General features: G+C 33.5%; 2 protein-coding genes across 2 annotated transcripts; both read left to right on the top strand.

The window, feature by feature from the left end:
* Positions 1–9825: 9825 nt before the first annotated feature.
* On the top strand, positions 9826–10764 carry LOC144233241 (olfactory receptor 6C74). Its single transcript, XM_077766073.1, has one exon. It carries the CDS (start codon positions 9826–9828, stop codon positions 10762–10764), a length of 939 nt encoding a protein of 312 aa, XP_077622199.1.
* Positions 10765–17889: 7125 nt separating this feature from the next.
* LOC144233240 (olfactory receptor 6C74-like) lies at positions 17890–18828 on the top strand. The gene has a single exon (XM_077766072.1). It carries the CDS (start codon positions 17890–17892, stop codon positions 18826–18828), a length of 939 nt encoding a protein of 312 aa, XP_077622198.1.
* The last annotated feature ends 1267 nt before the right edge of the window (positions 18829–20095 follow it).

The following is a 20095-nucleotide window of genomic DNA, read 5'->3' as shown; positions in this document are numbered from 1 at the left end:
AGACATATTAGGAATTTTAGGTAGGATAAGAAGTGAGGAAAATGTACATAAAAATAAGAACTCATGAATTAATAAAAATTCATCAGAGATAATACAGTAACAGTTTTCTCCAGGGAATATTTAAGGTTCTAAAGATTCTAGCTATTAGTGCCAAAGTATAATAACATCTTCCTAGTACTTACACACATTCTCCCAAACCTCAGGGACAATTCCCAAGGAACTTAATTGTATCATAATAGCTGCAGATTTGAGTCAAAACAGACCCATCATCCCCACAAGTAAGAATGTTATCAAATCAGGCCTAATTTTTTTTCCCTGCTACTCTGCTCCCTAGACATACACTGGAACAGTGTATTATAATATTTTTAGCAAGCCTATTACTTTCATTTATGTTTATATTAAAAACTGCAAAAGAATTTTCCCTCCTTTCAAAATCATGAACATTTGTTTTATTAAAAAATGGTGTCATTTCATTTCAAAACCTTTGGGATGCAGCAAAGGCAGTCCTAAGGAAGTATATAGCAATACAGGCCTAACTCAAGAAGCAACAAAAATCTCAAATACACAACTTAACCTTACATCTAAAGGAACTAGGAAAAGAACAGAAAATAAACCTAAAATAAAAAAAGAAGGGAAATAATGAAGAGTAGAGAAAAAATAAATGATATAGAGACAAACAAATAAAAATAACAAAGAAACTAGAACAGATCAACAAAACTAAGAGCTGATTCTTTGAAAGAATTAACAAAATTGATAAATTCCTAGCCAGGCTTATCAAAAAGAACATCAAAGGACTCAAATAAAATCACAAATGAAAAAGGAGAGATCAGAACCAATACCACAGAAATATAAACAATTATAAGAGAATATTATGAAAAATTATATACCATAAGGTACCTAGGAATAAACTTAACCCAAGAAGTAAAAGATCTGTACTCTGACAAGTAAAGAATACGTATGAAGGAAATTGAAGAGGACACAAAGACATGGAAAAACATTCCATGCTCATGGACTGGAAGAACAAACATAGTTAAAATGCCTCTACTACCCAAAGAAATTTNGGCCTAACTCAAGAAGCAACAAAAATCTCAAATACACAACTTAACCTTACATCTAAAGGAACTAGGAAAAGAACAGAAAATAAAGCCTAAAATCAAAAAAAGAAGGGAAATAATGAAGAGTAGAGAAAAAATAAATGATATAGAGACAAACAAATAACAATAACAAAAAAACTAGAACAGATCGACAAAACTAAGAGCTGATTCTTTGAAAGAATTAATAAAATTGATAAATTCCTAGCCAGGCTTATCAAAAAGAACATCAAAGGACTCAAATAAAATCACAAATGAAAAAGGAGAGATCAGAACCAACACCACAGAAATATAAACAATTATAAGAGAATATTATGAAAAAATTATATGCCATAAGGTACCTAGGAATAAACTTAACCCAAGAAGTAAAAGATCTGTACTCTGACAAGTAAAGAATACGTATGAAGGAAATTGAAGAGGACACAAAGACATGGAAAAACATTCCATGCTCATGGACTGGAAGAACAAACATAGTTAAAATGCCTCTACTACCCAAAGAAATTTACACATTTAATGCAATCCTTATCAAAATACCACCAGCATTCTTCACAGAGTTAGAACAAACAATCCTAAAATTTGTATGGAACCACAAAGGACCTTGAATAGACAAAGCATTCCAGAAAAAGAAAAGCAAAGCTGGAAGCATCATGACTCTGGACTTCAAGCTATGTTACAAAACTGTAGTCATCAAAACTGTCTGGTACTGGCATAAAAAGAGACATAGAGATCAATGGAACACAATAGAAAACCCCAGAAATGGACCCACAGTATATGTTCAACTAACCTTTGACAAAACAGGAAATAATATCCATTGAAAAAAGACAGTCTCTTTAACAAATGGTGTTGGGAGAACTGGACAGCAACATGCAGATGATTGAACCTGGACCACTTTCTTATACCGCACACAAAAATAAATTCAAAATGTATGAAAGGAATGAGAGAAGATATTTACAAATGACATATCATATAAAGGGCATATCTATAAGGAATTCATCAAGCTCAACACCCTAAAACCAAATAATCCATTTAAGAAAGGAGCAGAAGACCTGAATAGACATTTTGTCCAAAGAAGACCTACAGATGACCAACAGGCACATGAAAAGATGCTCAACATCACTCATCATCAGGGAAATACAGATCACACTGAGATACCATCTCACATTTGCCAGAATGGCTAAATTTAACAACACAGAAAAAAAAACAGACATTGGCAAGGATGTGGAGAAGGGGAAGCCTTCTTACTCTATTGGTAGGAATGCAAACTGGTGCAACCACTCTGGAATACAGTATAGGAGTTCCTCAAAAAGTTAAAAATAGAAGCACCCTAGGACCCAATAATTGCATTACTAGGTATTTACCCAAAGGATACAAAAATACAGATTTTAAGGGATACATGCACCCCAATGTTTATAGCAACATTGTTGACAATAGCTTACTTATGGAAAGAGCCAAAATATCTATCATCTGATGAATGGATAAAAAATATGGGATATATANTCCAAAGAAGACCTACAGATGACCAACAGGCACATGAAAAGATGCTCAACATCACTCATCATCAGGGAAATACAGATCACACTGAGATACCATCTCACATTTGCCAGAATGGCTAAATTTAACAACACAGAAAAAAAACAGACATTGGCAAGGATGTGGAGAAGGGGAAGCCTTCTTACTCTATTGGTAGGAATGCAAACTGGTGCAACCACTCTGGAATACAGTATAGGAGTTCCTCAAAAAGTTAAAAATAGAAGCACCCTAGGACCCAATAATTGCATTACTAGGTATTTACCCAAAGGATACAAAAATACAGATTTTAAGGGATACATGCACCCCAATGTTTATAGCAACATTGTTGACAATAGCTTACTTATGGAAAGAGCCAAAATATCTATCATCTGATGAATGGATAAAAAATATGGGATATATATACATATATATATATATATATATATACACACACACACATATATATATATAATGGAAAACTTGCCATTTGCAACACCATAGATGGAGCTAGAGTGTATTATGCTAAATTAGATTAGTGGGTCAGAGAAAGGCAAACACCAAATGATTTCACTGATTTGTTTAAGAAACAAAACAGATGAACATGTGGGGTGGGGAAAATAAAAGAAAAAAGGAGAGGGAAACAAACCATAAGGGTTCTTAAAGATAAAGAACCTGAGGGTTGATGGAGGTGGGTGGGGAATGGGCTAGATGGCTAATGGGTATTAGAAGGACACTTGTTATGAGAAGCAATGGCTGTTGTAAGTGATGAATCACTGAATTCTATTTCCGAAACCAACAGTGCAATGCATGTTAACTAGAATATTTAAAGAAAAACTAAAACAAAACCCAAAATTGTGTCATTTAATTAATAATTTTCAGATCCTCTGTTATTAAAATAAGATCAGAATAACTTAAATCTATTAATATAAAGTATTCAGAGTTTTAGAGATATTTATTTTCAAAATGTGGATTATAAATCAGTCTGTAAAACACTAAAACTGGGGCACCTGGTTGGCTCAGTTGGTTAAGCATCCAACTTTGGCTCAGGTCATGATCTCGCAGAGAGATCTTCTCTCTCTGAACTTCCCCTGCTCACACTGTCTCTGTCTCTCATTCTCTTTCTCTTTCTCTCTCAGAAATAAATAAAACATGTAAAAAAAATTTTAAAATAATATATTTTAAAAAAACCAAAAACACTAAAATTACTATTATCCTGAAAGGCATATAAACAGAATTATTCAGGCAAAGGATTTTGTTTGTTGATATTCTCATTTTTTAATATTTCTATTGCATATGAAGCACTTAGGTTTATATTTTTCTTCTTTCCAAGCACAACATTGAAATGTGTAATATTTATAATAAGTTTTAAAACTTGTGGGCATTTTGTGATTAGCTTTTCTAGCTTAGATCAGCAATTTTTTTTAAAAAAATTTAATGTTTATTTATATTTGAGAGAGAAAGAGAGAGACAGTGCCCAAGCAAGAGAGGGGTAGAGAGAAAGACGGAGACAGAATCTGAAGCAGGCTCCAGGCTCTGAGCTGTCAGCACAGAACCTGATGCAGGGCTTGAACCCACAAACCATGAGATTGTGACCTGAGCCGAAGTCAGACACTTAACCAACTGAGCCACCCAGGCACTTCTAGATCAGCAATTTAAACTATCCAAGTATCTCTTTTCCTTTGTATTCAATGTATTTTTAAGTCAGTACTACAACACATTTCTAAAATTAAACAATTTATCCTATCAAATGATTATGGTTTATTTCCAGGGGATGCTGTAAACTGTGTGCATATGTCTCCAAAGAGTTCAGCTCCAAAGGCAATGTTTTCCTGAGGATCTCTGACTTGTTCACTATACAAGAGATGCCGAAGTATACAGCCTCCTTTCTATACCCTTCAACTATGTTCTCAGAAGATTCTGTACAAAATATAGTATATTAAAGTACCATGTGCCCCCTTTACCTTAATTAATTTGTGAAGTCATTTATTCCTTCCTAGAATACCTATTTATTGTGTGCTTGAAATGTATCAAGCCCTCTTCTGTGTCCAGGGCATATGTCTCAAGAACTCCCCTGTTCCCTTCTGCCATGTGAGGTCCTAGTGAAAAGTGTATGAAATCTATGCAGCAGAGTCTTGCCAGACACCGGATCTGTTGGTCTCCAGATCTTATACTTTCTAGCCTTGAAAGCTGAGAAATAAATGTTTGTTGGTCAAGGCATCCAGTTACAATATTTTGTTATAGCAGCCCAAACAAACTAAGGCAGAAATAAGAACAGAGAATTCATTGCTAACAGATTTGTCCTGCAAGAAATGTTAAACAAAATTCTTTAGGGAAAGAACTCAAATGATATAGATCAGAAATTCTGATCTACATCAAGAAAATAAGAGTGTTGAAGAAGAAATAAAGAGATAATCACATTCAACTGCATTTTCTACTAAACTGAGTTTTTCTGAATAGCACCAGCCATTTATTAAAATTAATTATAAATCTAATATTATTCTGTCTTTAATAATAGGCAATATTCTGAGATCCAAATTAGATTATCTCTGAATACCCTCCTCCTTCACTCCCTATTTTCTTCTTCTTTATCTCCATCATAGACTTTCCCTCTTTTCTTTTCCCTTTATTATTTCCTTCTTTCTTGCTTTAATCAACTAACAGTTTTAAGGAGAAACTTTATCTGACAAGATAGGCAATTGGGGTTATAGAAATTTATAAAATGCCTTTCATAGTGGCAACTTGGACACGTGATAGCTTTGAAGAATCAAAAGTCCCAAAGTTCATACATGTGATGAATGACATAAATTTACAGTATCAAGAAACCGAGCTAACTCCAAGCATGACTAAATGCCTATACACATCATAATCAAAGTACTAAACACAGAAGACAATGGGAAAATCTCAAATCTGGCTAGAGAAAAAGGATGAATTACATACTCTGAATACTAGAGAACAATGGCTTGAACAATTTCTGACTTCTTTTCACAAGCTATGAAGGCCAGAAAACAGAGGGCAATCTTTAGAGTGCTGAAACAAACAAACAAACAAACAAACAAAAAACTTATTTGTCAATTTAGAATTCTATATGGTGCAACTATGCTTCAAACGTGAAAGGGAAATAAAGACATTTTCAGATAAAATAAAACTAAGAGTATTTTTCAGTAACACATCTGCACTGCAAGAAATGCTGCAGGAAGTTTGTCAGCTGAAGAAAACTGAATCCAGCAGGAAACTGGAATTTCAGGAAGAAATTAGAAATATCAAATGTTTCAAATATGGGGCAATTTTGAAGACTGATTTTTTCAATGAGCTTGAAATAAAATAAGAATTCATCACAAAAAATTTAAACATACACATATGAAAGGATTTTTAAAAATACTGTAACAAAAATACTATCTCAAGTAAAAGTTCAGTGGAAGGGTTGAATAGCAGAAAGGTGATTATAAAACCAAAGTGTAAAAAAAAAAAAAGAGCCAGTGAAGTTAGAGATTAATAGAGACTACTCAATTTGAAAAACAATAAGTCAAATATATATATTTAATGAACAGAGCCTCTGTGACCTAGGCGACAACATCAAAGGGTCTAACATATATGTGTGTAATTTGAATTTTACAAAGCAGAGGATATTAGAAGTCATCACTGTCCAATAAAAATATAATGCAAGACACAAATGTAAGCAACATTTATAATTTAAAAATTTCTAGTAACCTTATTTTTAAAAGGTGAAAGAGAACGAGTGAAACAAATTTTAATATTTTAACCCAGTATATCCAAATGATTATCATTTCAACATCTAATACATATTTAAAAATTAAAGAGATTTTTTTACTTTTTTTGTACTAAGTCTTTGAGATGTGAGGTGTGTGAGCATCTTGGTTCAGACTATCCACATTTCAGTTTTTAGTGGCTACCAAATTGGATAATGTTATCATAGATAGTGTAAATGGTTTGTTGATAACTTCTTCATTTTGGCTTCTCAGACTCTTCAGACGAAATTCATTGTAAGTACGAGAAAAAATCAGGATTCAAATATTTAGCAATAATCCCCTTAAAGTCTTTGCACAATATGGGTTGGGGAGTTTCATTTTCCTTGTGTAGAATGTATATTTGTCATGGATATGAAAGCTCTAAGTTCCAAAAACTCTTTATGGCTTACAACATATAGGTGCCTCAAAAAGAAGATTTTGTCATCTTTAAACTTGAGTTTATGGATCATAGAGTTTTCTCCACTTCATAAATAATTCACATATTTTTAATGAATTTATACAACGGTCTCCCGGGAAATGTTTCCATCTTTTGAAAATTGTTTCATCAGTTAATCCTCTTGAGATCAATGGCAGAGTACACAAAAATGATTATATTTCTTGCAATCTTAAAAACTACAAAAGAAGCAATAGTGCTTCTCATGTAAGCCAGACACATTTCAAAATAAACAATAAGACTGAAACTTTCCCTTTGTACCACTCCATTTAAAAATTTTGAAGAAATATATTTATTTTGTATGTAATGCAAACAAATGTGCTCCAAATTTAACATAACATAAATTGGAGATATGATTCTTTAAAGAAAATAATGAGAAGAAATGAGATTAGATAAATTTCTTGTGATCATAAAAATCTTTGAGCTCACATATCTTGAGTGTGAGATGCTGGGGTCAATGTATTTTGGATGAGAATGTAAGATAAAAGTGGGTTAAAGCAATATAAAAAGTATGATGGATATGCAACATTCAGAAATTGCCTCTGTTCTGGGACTTAAATCAAAAGAAGACAATTGGGAATGAAATTGCTACTAACAACAATAAGGTTTGGAACAAAATGTACTTTAGTAATATTAATTGATAAAGCTGAACAAAAAAGTTGATTTATTTGTAAGTCATTGAAATATATGGTATGATGTTAAAACTATTTTTTATACTCAGCTGGGTTGTCTTAATAAGAAACTTTTGCACCTTCATTTTATAGGAATCAGGCTTTAAATAGATACCCTTCATAAGCTTCAACAGAATCTTAGAAATGAATTTTATTAAATGAATGTGGTGTTTTCCTCAGATAATTATAATTACACATGCCTTTTGTATACAAAGCCAATGTGAATATCATAAAATATGACACTAGATAAATGAATTTGCCTTGAACTTGAGAAACCTCCTCTTATTGAATTCAATAGAATTTAAACATTTCATGAACTATCCAGTTTTCATATCCCAAAGGAATCTCTTCCCTCTTACCTATAAATCACCAAAGTAGGTACAGAAGTCCCTAGGACTATTAAAATGGTCAGAAATAATGACTACTTTATTGCCATTCAGCAAGTATTTTATTCGCAATTAAAAGAAAATAATGATGTCCAGTAGTTTACAATAGTTTTTGTTGGGGGGGTTGCATTTTTGTAGTTTAAATTTAGCTTGGGAATATGCATGTATGATTCACTTCTATTTTTATAATTTGGCACCCTATATAATTCATCCTGTGCTGATTGACATTTTCCTATGCTTTTGACTTAAATGGACAGAATGTAGACATTTTTAGAAAAGTGATACATTGAGGAGTCTGGGGAAAGAAAGAAAACAAGTAAGAAAGGAATAAAGTGAAAGAGGAAAAAAAAAAGTCAGTGTATTGTAATTATTTATAACCATTGGAAATATTTGTACATTTTTAACTGAACTAGGATATATGAAGTGTAAAAAGTTTACTTTTTAAGTCCATTTATTTATTTTAAGAAAGAGAAAGTTCAAGTCAGGGAAGGACAGAGAGAGAGGAAGAAACAGAGAGAATCTCAAGCCTATGTGGGGCAACCCACGAACCATGAGATCATGACCTGAGCCAAAGTCAGACGCTCAACCAACTGAGCCGCCCAGGAGCCCCAAAGTGTAAAAAGGTTAAGATGCAATGTAACATATGACAATATACTCTTCTTAAGAAATACAGTCATGCTTTAGAAAACATTGGTGATAGACTTTTGAGATGATAAACATGAGGACATAGGCATGGCCTGGAAAAAGATGGAAAGTAAGAAAAAAATGAAAAGGTAACATAATTCTATGTAATTTTTAAAGTTTATTTGTTTATTTTGAGAGAGACAAAGACAACACAAGTGGAGGAGGGGCAGAGACAGGGGGAGAGACAGAATCCCAAGCAGGCTCCACACTGTCAGTATAGAGCCCAATGCGGGGCTCAAACTCACAAAGTGGTGAGATCATGACCTGAGCCCAAACCAAGAATGGACACTTTAACCAACTGAGCCACCCAAGTGCCCCAAAATAATTCCATATTTTAATGTGGTAAGCATAAAACAAGAGAATAAGAGAAGAGAGTGGGGGGGACATGAGTAAGAAAGAAGTGAAGAGGCTACTATGGCAACAGGGAAAGCCATGCAGAACAGTGACACTAAAACCAACTACTAGGCATAAGTAGATAAAAATTTTTTATGACTTGTTTTCTAGAACCCTCCTCTGTTACGACAAAAGCTAAATAAGGCATGCTACATAAATAATACAGTCATCATGCATGAGGATACACTTCCTGTCTGCTTGGGTTCATAGCACAGAAAGAATAAACAGGACAAGTGAGATGAAAGTAAATCCAAAGGAAATATGAGAAAGCAGAACTAAAGTGGTCATGAGGATTTCAAACTTGAAGAGTTTGCGGAAGTTTGGTGAAAGTACTGAATCCCCACTGTAACGGGCCTCAGATGTTTAAGTCAAGTTTATGTTTTTTAAAGGGTGAAGAGTCTTCAGCTGAAATCTAACTTACAGAATACTGTCATAATGAGTAATGAACAGAAAGAGACATGTTTAGCAAAGAAGAACGAGTCACTTGATGATGTAAAATAATTTAATGTAAACTAAATAGATTGTAAAAAATGGCAACTGCAGAAGATGCAAGTTAAAATATTATGACAATTTTTTCTGTTTCTTTGTTTCTGTCTTCATATAACTTTGTAAATGTCATGTATTATTCTTTTGGAATGCCTGAATTTATGACAGGAGAAAAGGAACTCAGAGAGTTGCACTGAGTTAGTGAAATTTTGAGTACAAATTATACAAGCGAATTTTTAGAGGCTATTACTGCTGACTAGCAGAATATGGAAGGAGGCTGGGTGTCGGTACAACATGTATATGGATGATCTCAAGATAATAGGTGTCTCATATAGCCTTATCCCCTTTAACTCTCATTTTTTCTTATTCCTTATTTTATTATTATTTTATTGGTAGCAGTCAGCCATGAGAAACCACACCATGGTAACAACCTTCATTCTTCTTGGACTGACTGATAACCCACAATTACGAGTGGTTATTTTTCTTCTCCTTTTTTTCACCTATATGTTGAGTGTCACTGGGAACCTAACCATAATCACCCTCACCCTTCTAGATTCTCGTCTAAAGACACCCATGTATTTCTTCCTCAGGAGTTTCTCATTTTTAGAAATCTCATTCACAACTGTCTGCATCCCAAAATTTCTTGTCAGTATGGCAACAGGTGACAAGACCATTTCTTACAACAATTGTGCAACACAGCTGTTTTTTACTACTGTCTTGGGTGCAATCGAATTTTTTCTTCTGGCTGCCATGTCCTATGATCGCTATGTAGCCATCTGCAAACCCTTGCATTACACCACCATCATGAGTGACAGAGTCTGCAACGTGTTGGTCTTTGCTTCGTGGTTGGCCGGTTGTACAGTAATTGTCCCACCACTCCTTGTGGGTCTCCAGCTAGACTTCTGCGCAGCCAACACTGTAGATCATTTCTTCTGTGATTTTTCTCCTATATTACAGCTCTCTTGCACAGACACAGCTGTAATAGAATTAATGGCATTTCTCTCAGCCATTTTGACACTCCTGGTTACACTGGTATTAGTGATTCTCTCCTATGCAAACATCATCAGGACTATTCTGAAGATACCTTCTTCTCAACAGAGGAAGAAAGCCTTTTCTACATGTTCTTCTCATATGGTAGTCGTGTCCATTTCTTACGGCAGCTGCATCTTCATGTATGTGAAGCCCTCTACAAAGGAAAGAGTGTCTTTAAATAAAGGGATAGCCTTGCTCAGTACTTCTATTGCCCCGATGCTGAATCCCTTCATTTATACACTGAGAAACAAACAAGTGCAAGATGCTTTTAAGCACATGCTCAAAAAGATTGAGATTTTCTCAATTAAGTGAACCATTTTAGTGATATTACTGAGGTTATGAATAAAATAAAGCAAGAAGGGTAGAGTGTTTCACAAAAGTTCAATGTTTGTATTCAAAATAATATTAACTATTTTTCTTGACATAATTTTCATAGTGACTTGACTAACCTCCAAAGCCTAATTCTTTCCCTTATCTGTCCCTTATTTGGGCCAAAATTATTTGCCTTTTTATTTGGTGCTCTTATCTATTTCCTTTTATTTTGTTTTATTTATTTAAAAAAATTTTTTTTTACACTTATTTCTTTTTGAGAGACAGAGAGAGACAGAACTTGAACAAGGGAAGGGCAGAGAGAGAAGGAGACACAGAATTCTAAGCAAGCTCCAGGCTCTGAGCAAGCTTTAGCACAGAGCCTGTCCCGGGGCTGGAACCCACGAACCGTGAGATCATGATCTGAGCCGAAGTCGAATGCTCAACCAACTGAATCACCCCAGTGCCCCTATCTATTTCCTTTTAAAATTCACTCAGAGGAAGACAAAATTAGACTTTAATTTTTCCGTGTTCCTTTCACTGTTCTGGAATTCAGAGATTCAATTTTACATATATTCTATATAGAGTTAATACACCACCTAGATTTTTAAAACTTAGCTAAGAAGCACATATTTCTAGAAACCCACAAGTTATCACTGACTCAAGGCAAAATAAAAAATGGGAATCAGCCTATAACTATTAAATAGATTGAATCACTAATCATATGTCCTTAAATAATGTGGATTTTTTTTCTGTAAACAGAGGTCATGGCAATCATTTCAAACAATTTATAAATTTCTTTTGCTTATTATTATTACTCTTTATCATACCCTCTGTCAGTAAAAAAATAAAACACAAAAACTTGAATTTCATAGTATATGTATATTTATTTGTTTATAAATTATATTTATTACAGTATACAATATTTAAACATTTTAATAGAAAAATAGAAATTAAGCAAGGAAATTAGGCAAATGAATATATTTTATAATGTAACTTTAGATATATGTTAATTTTAATATTAATGGTACAACTATTAGATTCAATTTGATGAAACACGTATTATTATATTTGCAAATATCAGTTTAATTATGTGATAAACTATCTGGAAGTCTTATTCCAAGCCTACTGGATCTTGATACTTAACTAGAAGGACCATCATAGTTCAAAACTGATGCCTTACAATGCATGCTGATCACATCAAAAGAAGTGAAAATCAAAGATAAAAACAGGAAGAAAAACCATAAAAGACTCTTAAATACAGAGAATAAATGGAGGTTGCTGGAGGGGTGTTGGGTGGAGGGATGGGCTAAATGGGTAATGGGCATTAAGGAGGGCACTTGTTGGGATGAGCACCGGCTGTTATATGCAAGTGATGAATCACTAAATTCTACTCCTGAAACCATTATTACACTATATGTAAACTAACTTGTATTTAAATAAGAATATTTTAAGAGAAAAAAAAAGAATCAGATTGAAAAAAAGAAGTGAAAATCACAATAATTATTCATCTGTCCTATTTGAATTTGTTTTTGATATTGAGTTACTACATTTCTATATTCTCTAATGTTAATCTGCTGCCTATACTTTTATATTTATACAAATATTTTTTAAAGTGCACAGAAAGTCTTTATTTGGAATATTTTAATAAAGATTAAAATAATTCTAAATTTTCCAATGGGTGGATGAGCATTTTCATAATTAATGAACTTGTATACTCTTCAGTAACAACAATCATGGCAAAAAATTCAAGCAATCAATTTCTTTAAGCTAAATTTCTTTAGCTTATTACACCTTTTGTTTGAAAACTTGTTACTTTTTCATTATTGTTAAAATATCATGTATTTTGGAACAGAATGGTAAGAAAATATCTTCATGAAAGCATACTATTGATGGGTATTTGTTGGGTACTGATGGGTACTTGAAAAGAGAAAATTGGAATATATCTATTTGTAAAATAAAATTATATATTTCTCTTAATGTGTATTTAAAAAATACTTTGCCTGAGAAGTTCTGATTTTCTGATGCAGGTGTTTAAAAAGATATCATAACATATCATTACAAGCATCTTTCTTTCTCTTATCCCCAGTCCCTCACCTTCTCCTTACTCTTTTGAACCTTTGAATGTAAAAACTATTCTTAGATGAACGGCTACCAAAAATACAGCCTGTGGGCTGTATTTGTCCTGCAGATTGTGGTTTGCTTGCCCAAGGTCAAAATTATGGCAAAAGGCCAGAGATGGCCCTAAAGCCAGGAGGAAGGTCTGTCTTATCTGTTTTATTATTTCAAGGTGATGCAAACTACCTGTTATGCTCTACTAGTCCATAAAATTCAATAACTCGGTATTTAGTGCCAAGATTGTTTTAATTTAAACCAACAAGTGGGTCATAACTTAAAATGCAGCTGCAATTGACGTTACCATCTAATTAAGCCTATGAATTTACTGTGACCCTCTGAAATTTGTCTGTGGTAGGACAGGTAAACATTTGAATTACATGGGTATATAGAATGGATCACCATTCCTGTATCATTTTTTAAAGTATCAGGTGATAACATCAAGTACTGCAGCTTTGTCAGGGAAAGATGTTTTAGATTTACTATTTGTTAATGAGGGATAACTCCATGGTTTTCTACTTGGCCTTGAGTATACACATTTGAACAATATATTCAGGATGATTTTTCACAGAGCCAGAATCCATGACGGAAGTTATCCGTGAGGAAGAACCATGCATTGATATTAATATCTAAATCTCCCTCCAGTTTTCCTGAATGGATATATATTCCTTTGCCAGGAAAACTGTCCACTGAAGAGGGTAAAACCTGGAACTTACAGGGATTGTTTGCCCTCATCTCTGAGCCAATCTTAATTTAATGATGATAGAATGTCAGGGTATATACTTATGAAAGTGGAAGATAATAGGGTTTAGAAATGAGGGAGGAAATTCTGAAACATTTCTACACGTTGTGATAGCTTTTGTTCAGGACTCTGTTTTCAAGAATGTTTTATAATAGATTTGGCCAATTTCTTCCCTTCAGCAGTATATTAAAGATACTGTCTTCGTGAAGGGCAAAGTTAAGCAGATTTTCTCTTCACAAGACTGAGAATTTACTAACCTGGGGTTCCTCAGTTTTAGATGTAGATGCATTGTGTAAATAACAATATCCATTAGGGCCCTTCCGTGAAGAGAATTTAGGAGTCAGGAGACCTGCGGAGAACATGAAGCTCCTGCTTCCTGCTATATAATGCATAATAAAGTTGTCTGCCCTGGTAGGCTTGCCTCCCCATCAGTATCTATGAAATGATGGTCAGCCAACCTGTTAGACTCTAGATAAAAGTTTAGACCCTTCTCAGGTTTTGATTAACATCATAGATTTGGTAGAGAGTAAGAAAGACAAATATCACAACATGGAACTCTTCCATGAAGTCACTGTTTTTCTAAGCTGGTAGGACCTGCAATGATGTCAGGAACTTGGGTGTGCTCTTTTTTTTTTTTTTAAATATTTTTATTTATTTCTAGGAGAGAGAGAGAGAGACAGTGTGAGCAGGGGAGGGCCAGAGAGAGAGGGAGTCACAGACTGAAACAGGCTCCAGGCTCTGAGCTGGCAGTCAGCACAGAGCCCGACGCGGGGCTCGAACCCACGAACTGCGAGATCATGACCTAAGCGAAAGTCGGTCGCTTAACCGACTAAGCCACCCAGGCGCCCCGGGTGTGCTGGCTCTTATTGAATGGCCAGTGTATTTCTCATGTGATTGCTCATACTTATGGTTCCAGATGGTTTGCCAGCCCATCTGCCTCACAACAGTGTGAGGGAGTAGCAGAAAGGAAGAGGAGGGCAAACCCCTTGTATCAAAGAACAATCAAAGGAAAGTACACGACATCTCCACTTATGTCTTTTGCTCATAATTTAGTCACATGATCACAACAAGTTGCAAGGAAGGATAGCTATAGACACAGACAAGTATTCCATTAATGCAGAGGAAGTGGAGAATGCTTGGGTGTTATGAAATAATCACTGTAAAATCTACTAGATCAGATTGTAAAGAAGATTTGGAGGAAAGACTGAATTCAGAATAAAAACAAAATGACTACATGGACATAAAATGTTAGATATTCCAGGTGCAATTTTTCTATGACAGGTTAATAAATCCCCCAACTAATACTGTCACTTGTTATTACCAACTAAAATGGTCTTTTCATTTTTGACTTCTAGTTTCTTATCTATGTATTTAGGGTTTCAAAACATATCTGTGTGGAAGGGCAAACACACATTAGGGAAATCTATACTGAAAGCTTTGGAGATACAGTTAAAAGCAGTTTTGAAAAAAGTATGTAATTTATTATTTTAAGTATTTAGTACCTGGGGAAGACTCGTGTATAATGTATAAATTTGTGACCCCTTGAGGATGGTGTTTTTGGATCTCATATCCTCTGGGAACTCCTCATAATCTTTAGATATTTTCCTTCAAGGTACAGAAAGCATAAGTACTCAATGGGATTAAGTGCTGATAAATTTCATATGGCACTATGAATAATACTAAGAAAAGCACTCAAAACATAAGTAAGTAAATTGTAGTGATGGGGAAATTTAATATACTAGTCTAAAAATCTGGAGAAAAAACCCTTTTTAAAGCCATTTAAAAGTTGCCATAAGTAAATAAGAAAATCAGTCAGATTGTGGGATAGAGGGAAACCCCTTCAGAGAAGAATGGAATTATCTTTGTGGTCTGTTCAGCGTGATGATAAAAGATAAAAAAGAGTTAAATATTGAAGCAGAGATAACCTGCCAGAATAAATGTTTAATATCTTCAAAAAATGTGTTCGAGTTTTTGGGTACTTTTGGCAGACTGATTAGGACTCAAAAGGATGAAAAGAATAGGTATGTCTAAAATTTAAAGACCATATTTCCATTAGATTTGTTTTAATCCATCTTGTCTTATTTTTACCATTATGGTATGAACCTTATTTTTTTCTAAGCTTCAAATTTTGATTTAGGGAAAATCATGAAAAAAGAATACAATGAAAATTTAGTTTTGAAAAAATGTACCTTTTTAAAATTTTACTAATATTCATAACATTTAACATAAGCCTGACTTCTAATGGTTTTGTAATGTGAGCTTTGTTAACATACAATATGTGTTGGGGATAGTTGGTGTGTATAACTGTTATAGTTGGACAAAGAAATAATTTGACATAGTCAAACTGTGATTTAGATGTTTTAGATATAACATTCCTGCAGTTGTTGCCTTTGGAGTAATTGTGTAAAAGAAGAAAAATTTATAATTGATCACTTCACAATTATGTGAATGTAAGAGGAATGTCCAGGAAAAACAACCATCCTTTCTTTTGCACCCATATATATCTACATTATTAACATGATTTCAACAACAGATCTTATTTTTTATCTTAGCCTCCTCCTATAAATACCTCTAGATATAACTGGAAACAATTTTTATTTGTACTCTATGTTTATTTTTATTCATATAGATAGCTTTGAAATTATAGTGTATGTCTTAGAGATTGGAAATCATTACATTGATATTTTCAAAACAGGAAACATTGTCTTATCTATGGCCCATTACTAAACCTTATTTATTTTATGTGTTTGATATAAGGTACCAAGGAAAGAAATTTTCCTTAAAATCATTATTTAAAAAAAAACACAATAAGCTATCCTATAATCATTGGTAGAAATTTTTTATTTTTCAGAGGACAACTTAGGAAAGAACACTCTTGCAAACCTAATCTTGATGTCCAATTGGCTAGCTATGCAAACCAGAACAATCTGGTTGTCTCTAATATGTGCCATATGTTGAGATGACTAGTTATCTATAGTCAGTATTTATTTAATTACATTTTAGCCAAACATTTGACTATCCTTAATAGGGAAGTACATGCCTCCTAAAACTTTGTCAACACTATTCTGTGATTCATTGTGTTTGAAATTTACCAAATACTCTTCATCTCTTTCAAGCCATGTTAGCCTCAAATTGTTGATCTTTTCCGTCTATGTTTTAGACAAAGATTAAAATGGCAAGTGTAAAGCACAGAAGCAAATGGAGAGAAGTTTCATGGCAAATATTTTCTTATAATGTTTATTTAGTATTACTAATTTACATATTTTTGATTTTAGGATTATTACTGATTTAAATGTTTAAATCTTCTTTTAAATGTTTCTTACTAATTTATTTCTTTTACTTTTTTCCTAAAGCTCAATAACCTATTTCTAAAAATCTATTCTACATCTCTAGGTTTCCATAGAGGTTTATCTTTATCTTTCTTCCACCTCATGATTTCCTGAACCCATATTTATATATTTCTATATGCTTCTATATCCATGACTCTCTAATTTTTTCTCATTTTTCAGAATCATAACTTACAGAGGAAAACTGCAGTTTCTTATGAGATACACCAATATTACCAGACTATTCCTGCTGATTTTCTTTGGGAGTAAAACATGGGAAGAGTGGGGATGATACCAGAGTTTGATGGGATGGAAATGCCACTAAGGACAGAAAATAAAATTATCCATGGTATTTCATATTCACTTATTGGAAACTATATCCCATTAGCCATGAAAGTAAATGACAGAAGATTCAGGCCTTTGAATATAATGGTAAAGTTATATAACCCTGTCTATTGATGATAGTGAGGTGTGTGTGTGTGTGTGTGTGTGTGTGTATTCTATGAAAACCATTTTCTGAAGTACTTTTAATGACAATAATCATTTTGGTTCTGAATACAAAGCTCTTAATTGAATAAGAAATGACATCCATCTCAACTCTTGCTAAACTCAAGAGATAAATAGCATTAGTCTATGCTTTAAAAGTCCTTCTAATTACCCTCTTATACTCTCGCGTATATAAAAACAGTCAACAATTGCTATCATCATATAGGTTATTCTCTGGCATAACTGCAAACTAAACATAAACTTCTCTGTCCAGATACTCTGGAAATGCAAAGTATTGTTCTTCCTGGCATAACCTTCTAAAACATGAATGTTATGACTCTATATGAAGTATTGTTTCCTAATTTTACCTTAGACACATTTACCGCAACTATTTTCCCTTTAATGATTATCAATTTCTTTCTTTCTTTTCAATTAAACCTGGAAAGGTAGAGGACAGTAATGGGAAACCACACACAAGTGACAGTGTTTATCCTGGCAGGTTTGACTGATGATCCCCAACTGACAGTTGTGCTGTTTGTCTTCCTGCTTCTCACCTACTTGCTAAGTGTCACTGGCAATCTGCTCATCATCACACTCACCCTGGTGGATATGCACCTCAAGACCCCCATGTATTTTTTCCTTCGGAATTTTTCCTTCTTAGAAATTTCCTACACTTCCACATGCATCCCTAAATTGTTGGTTGCTATGGCAACTGGGGACAAAACCATTTCTTTTAACTGTTGTGCAGCTCAAGTGTTTTTTGCCTTCCTTCTTGGTACATCTGAATTTTACTTGCTGGCAGCCATGTCCTATGACCGCTATGTGGCCATCTGTAAGCCCCTGCATTACATGACCATTATGAGCAGTAAGATCTGCATACAACTTGTCTTCTGTTGTTGGCTTGCTGGGTTTTTAGTCATCTTTCCACCTCTCCTCCTAGGCATAAACCTTGACTTCTGTGCCTCCAACATTGTTGACCATTTCTACTGTGATACAACTCCCCTGCTGCAGATCTCATGCTCAGACACACAGCTCTTAGAGACCATGGGATTCATTTGTGCAGCAGTGACACTTGTGATCACATTGGTAATGGTGATAATCTCCTACAGCTTTATTGCACTGACAATCCTAAAAATCCCTTCAGCTAATCAGAGGAAAAAGGCTTTTTCAACATGTTCCTCTCACATGATTGTGATATCGCTTTCTTATGGCAGCTGTATCTTCATGTATGTTAAGCCATCAGTCAAACAAAGAATATCTTTTTCCAAGGGAATTGCACTGCTCAATACCTCCATTGCTCCACTTTTAAATCCTTTCATCTACACTTTAAGGAACCAGCAAGTGAAAAAAGCCCTTATGAACATGATACATACGGTTGTTTCTTTCTCAAGAAAATGAACATCCTATTGAATAATATATTATGAAAATGAGCAAAAGAGTCTCAAATAATACCAGCATATTCAATAGTAGCTTTCAATACATAGTTTTCTCTTTTTTTCCTTTAAACCTATGATATTCATCTTAATGTCTTTTTGTTAAGTTTATTTATTTTTGAGAGAGAGAGACAGAGAGCATGAGCAGAGGAGGGGGAGAGAAAGGGAGAGAGAGAATTCCAATCTGTCAGTGCACAGTCCGATGCAGGGCTTGAACTCATGAAAGGTGAGATTTTGACCTGAGCCTGAAATCGTCAATGCACAAACAACTGTGTCATCCAAATGCCTCTAATCTTAAATTCTGTCAGGTTTTATTTACAAAGATCTTTGTTTTACAGAAATTCTCTATATGTCACTAGATATATATTTTTTCTCATCTCACCTCCTTTTCCTCTGGTTATATAAAATAAAGAGATCTATATTTTTCAGTCTGTCTCTTTTGTTTTTAATTTCTAGCTAGTGAAGACCTTAAAATGTTTAATTTGAACTATATTTAATATAGCACACAATTCAAAAGTTATTACTATATTTATTTGTGATCAAGTTTTTCAAATCAGTGAGTTCACTTATTTAATTACTTATTTTATTTACTTAAAATTAATATGTGTTTATACTTGTATAATACAATTTATAATACTAATTGTATGTAAAGTAATTAAAATACAGTTTTAATAGAGATTAGCCATCAGTGGCAATGTACACCTTTGAAATTTTTTGTTTATTAAACTGTGATTGGTTTGCTAAAGTGTGGTCTATAGAAACTAGTTAGTTAGAAGAAAATATTTTAAAATTATAGTATCTTACAAAGAAGAATAACATATAGGCAGGAAGAAAACTACATATAACATGTAATTGACTGGACAATATTAGATGTTTAAGTAAAACTTGTAGAATAAATAGCATCTCAGAAGATATTTGGGTCACAAATATGATTTTGAGAATAATTGCTATTTAAATAATTGTTTGCATTTTTCCTTGACTATTATATGAACACATTTCTTTCATTTTGAAAAAAACAGATTTAATGCTTCTGGAGCATTATCTAACTTTTAGAAATTATAAAAGTACTGAATAAAATGCATATATATATATGTATATATGTAGCTCATATACATATATATAACATATTGAGATAATCTAATACATTGGACCCTTGAACAACATACGGATTAGGGACACTGCCCCCATGAGAAGTAAAATCCATATATAACTTTTTACTCCCCCAAAACTTA

The sequence above is a fragment of the Crocuta crocuta genome, unplaced genomic scaffold (genome assembly GCF_008692635.1).
Source record: "Crocuta crocuta isolate KB4526 unplaced genomic scaffold, BGI_CrCroc_1.0 scaffold245, whole genome shotgun sequence".
Classification (NCBI taxonomy): Eukaryota; Metazoa; Chordata; class Mammalia; order Carnivora; family Hyaenidae; genus Crocuta; species Crocuta crocuta.
This window is presented reverse-complemented; position numbering and strand designations above follow the sequence as displayed.

Bases quoted from the DNA above. Each gene is read 5' to 3' on its own strand.
- LOC144233241 (XM_077766073.1), top strand. From the start codon at position 9,826: ATGAGAAACCACACCATGGTAACAACCTTCATTCTTCTTGGACTGACT.
- LOC144233240 (XM_077766072.1), top strand. From the start codon at position 17,890: ATGGGAAACCACACACAAGTGACAGTGTTTATCCTGGCAGGTTTGACT.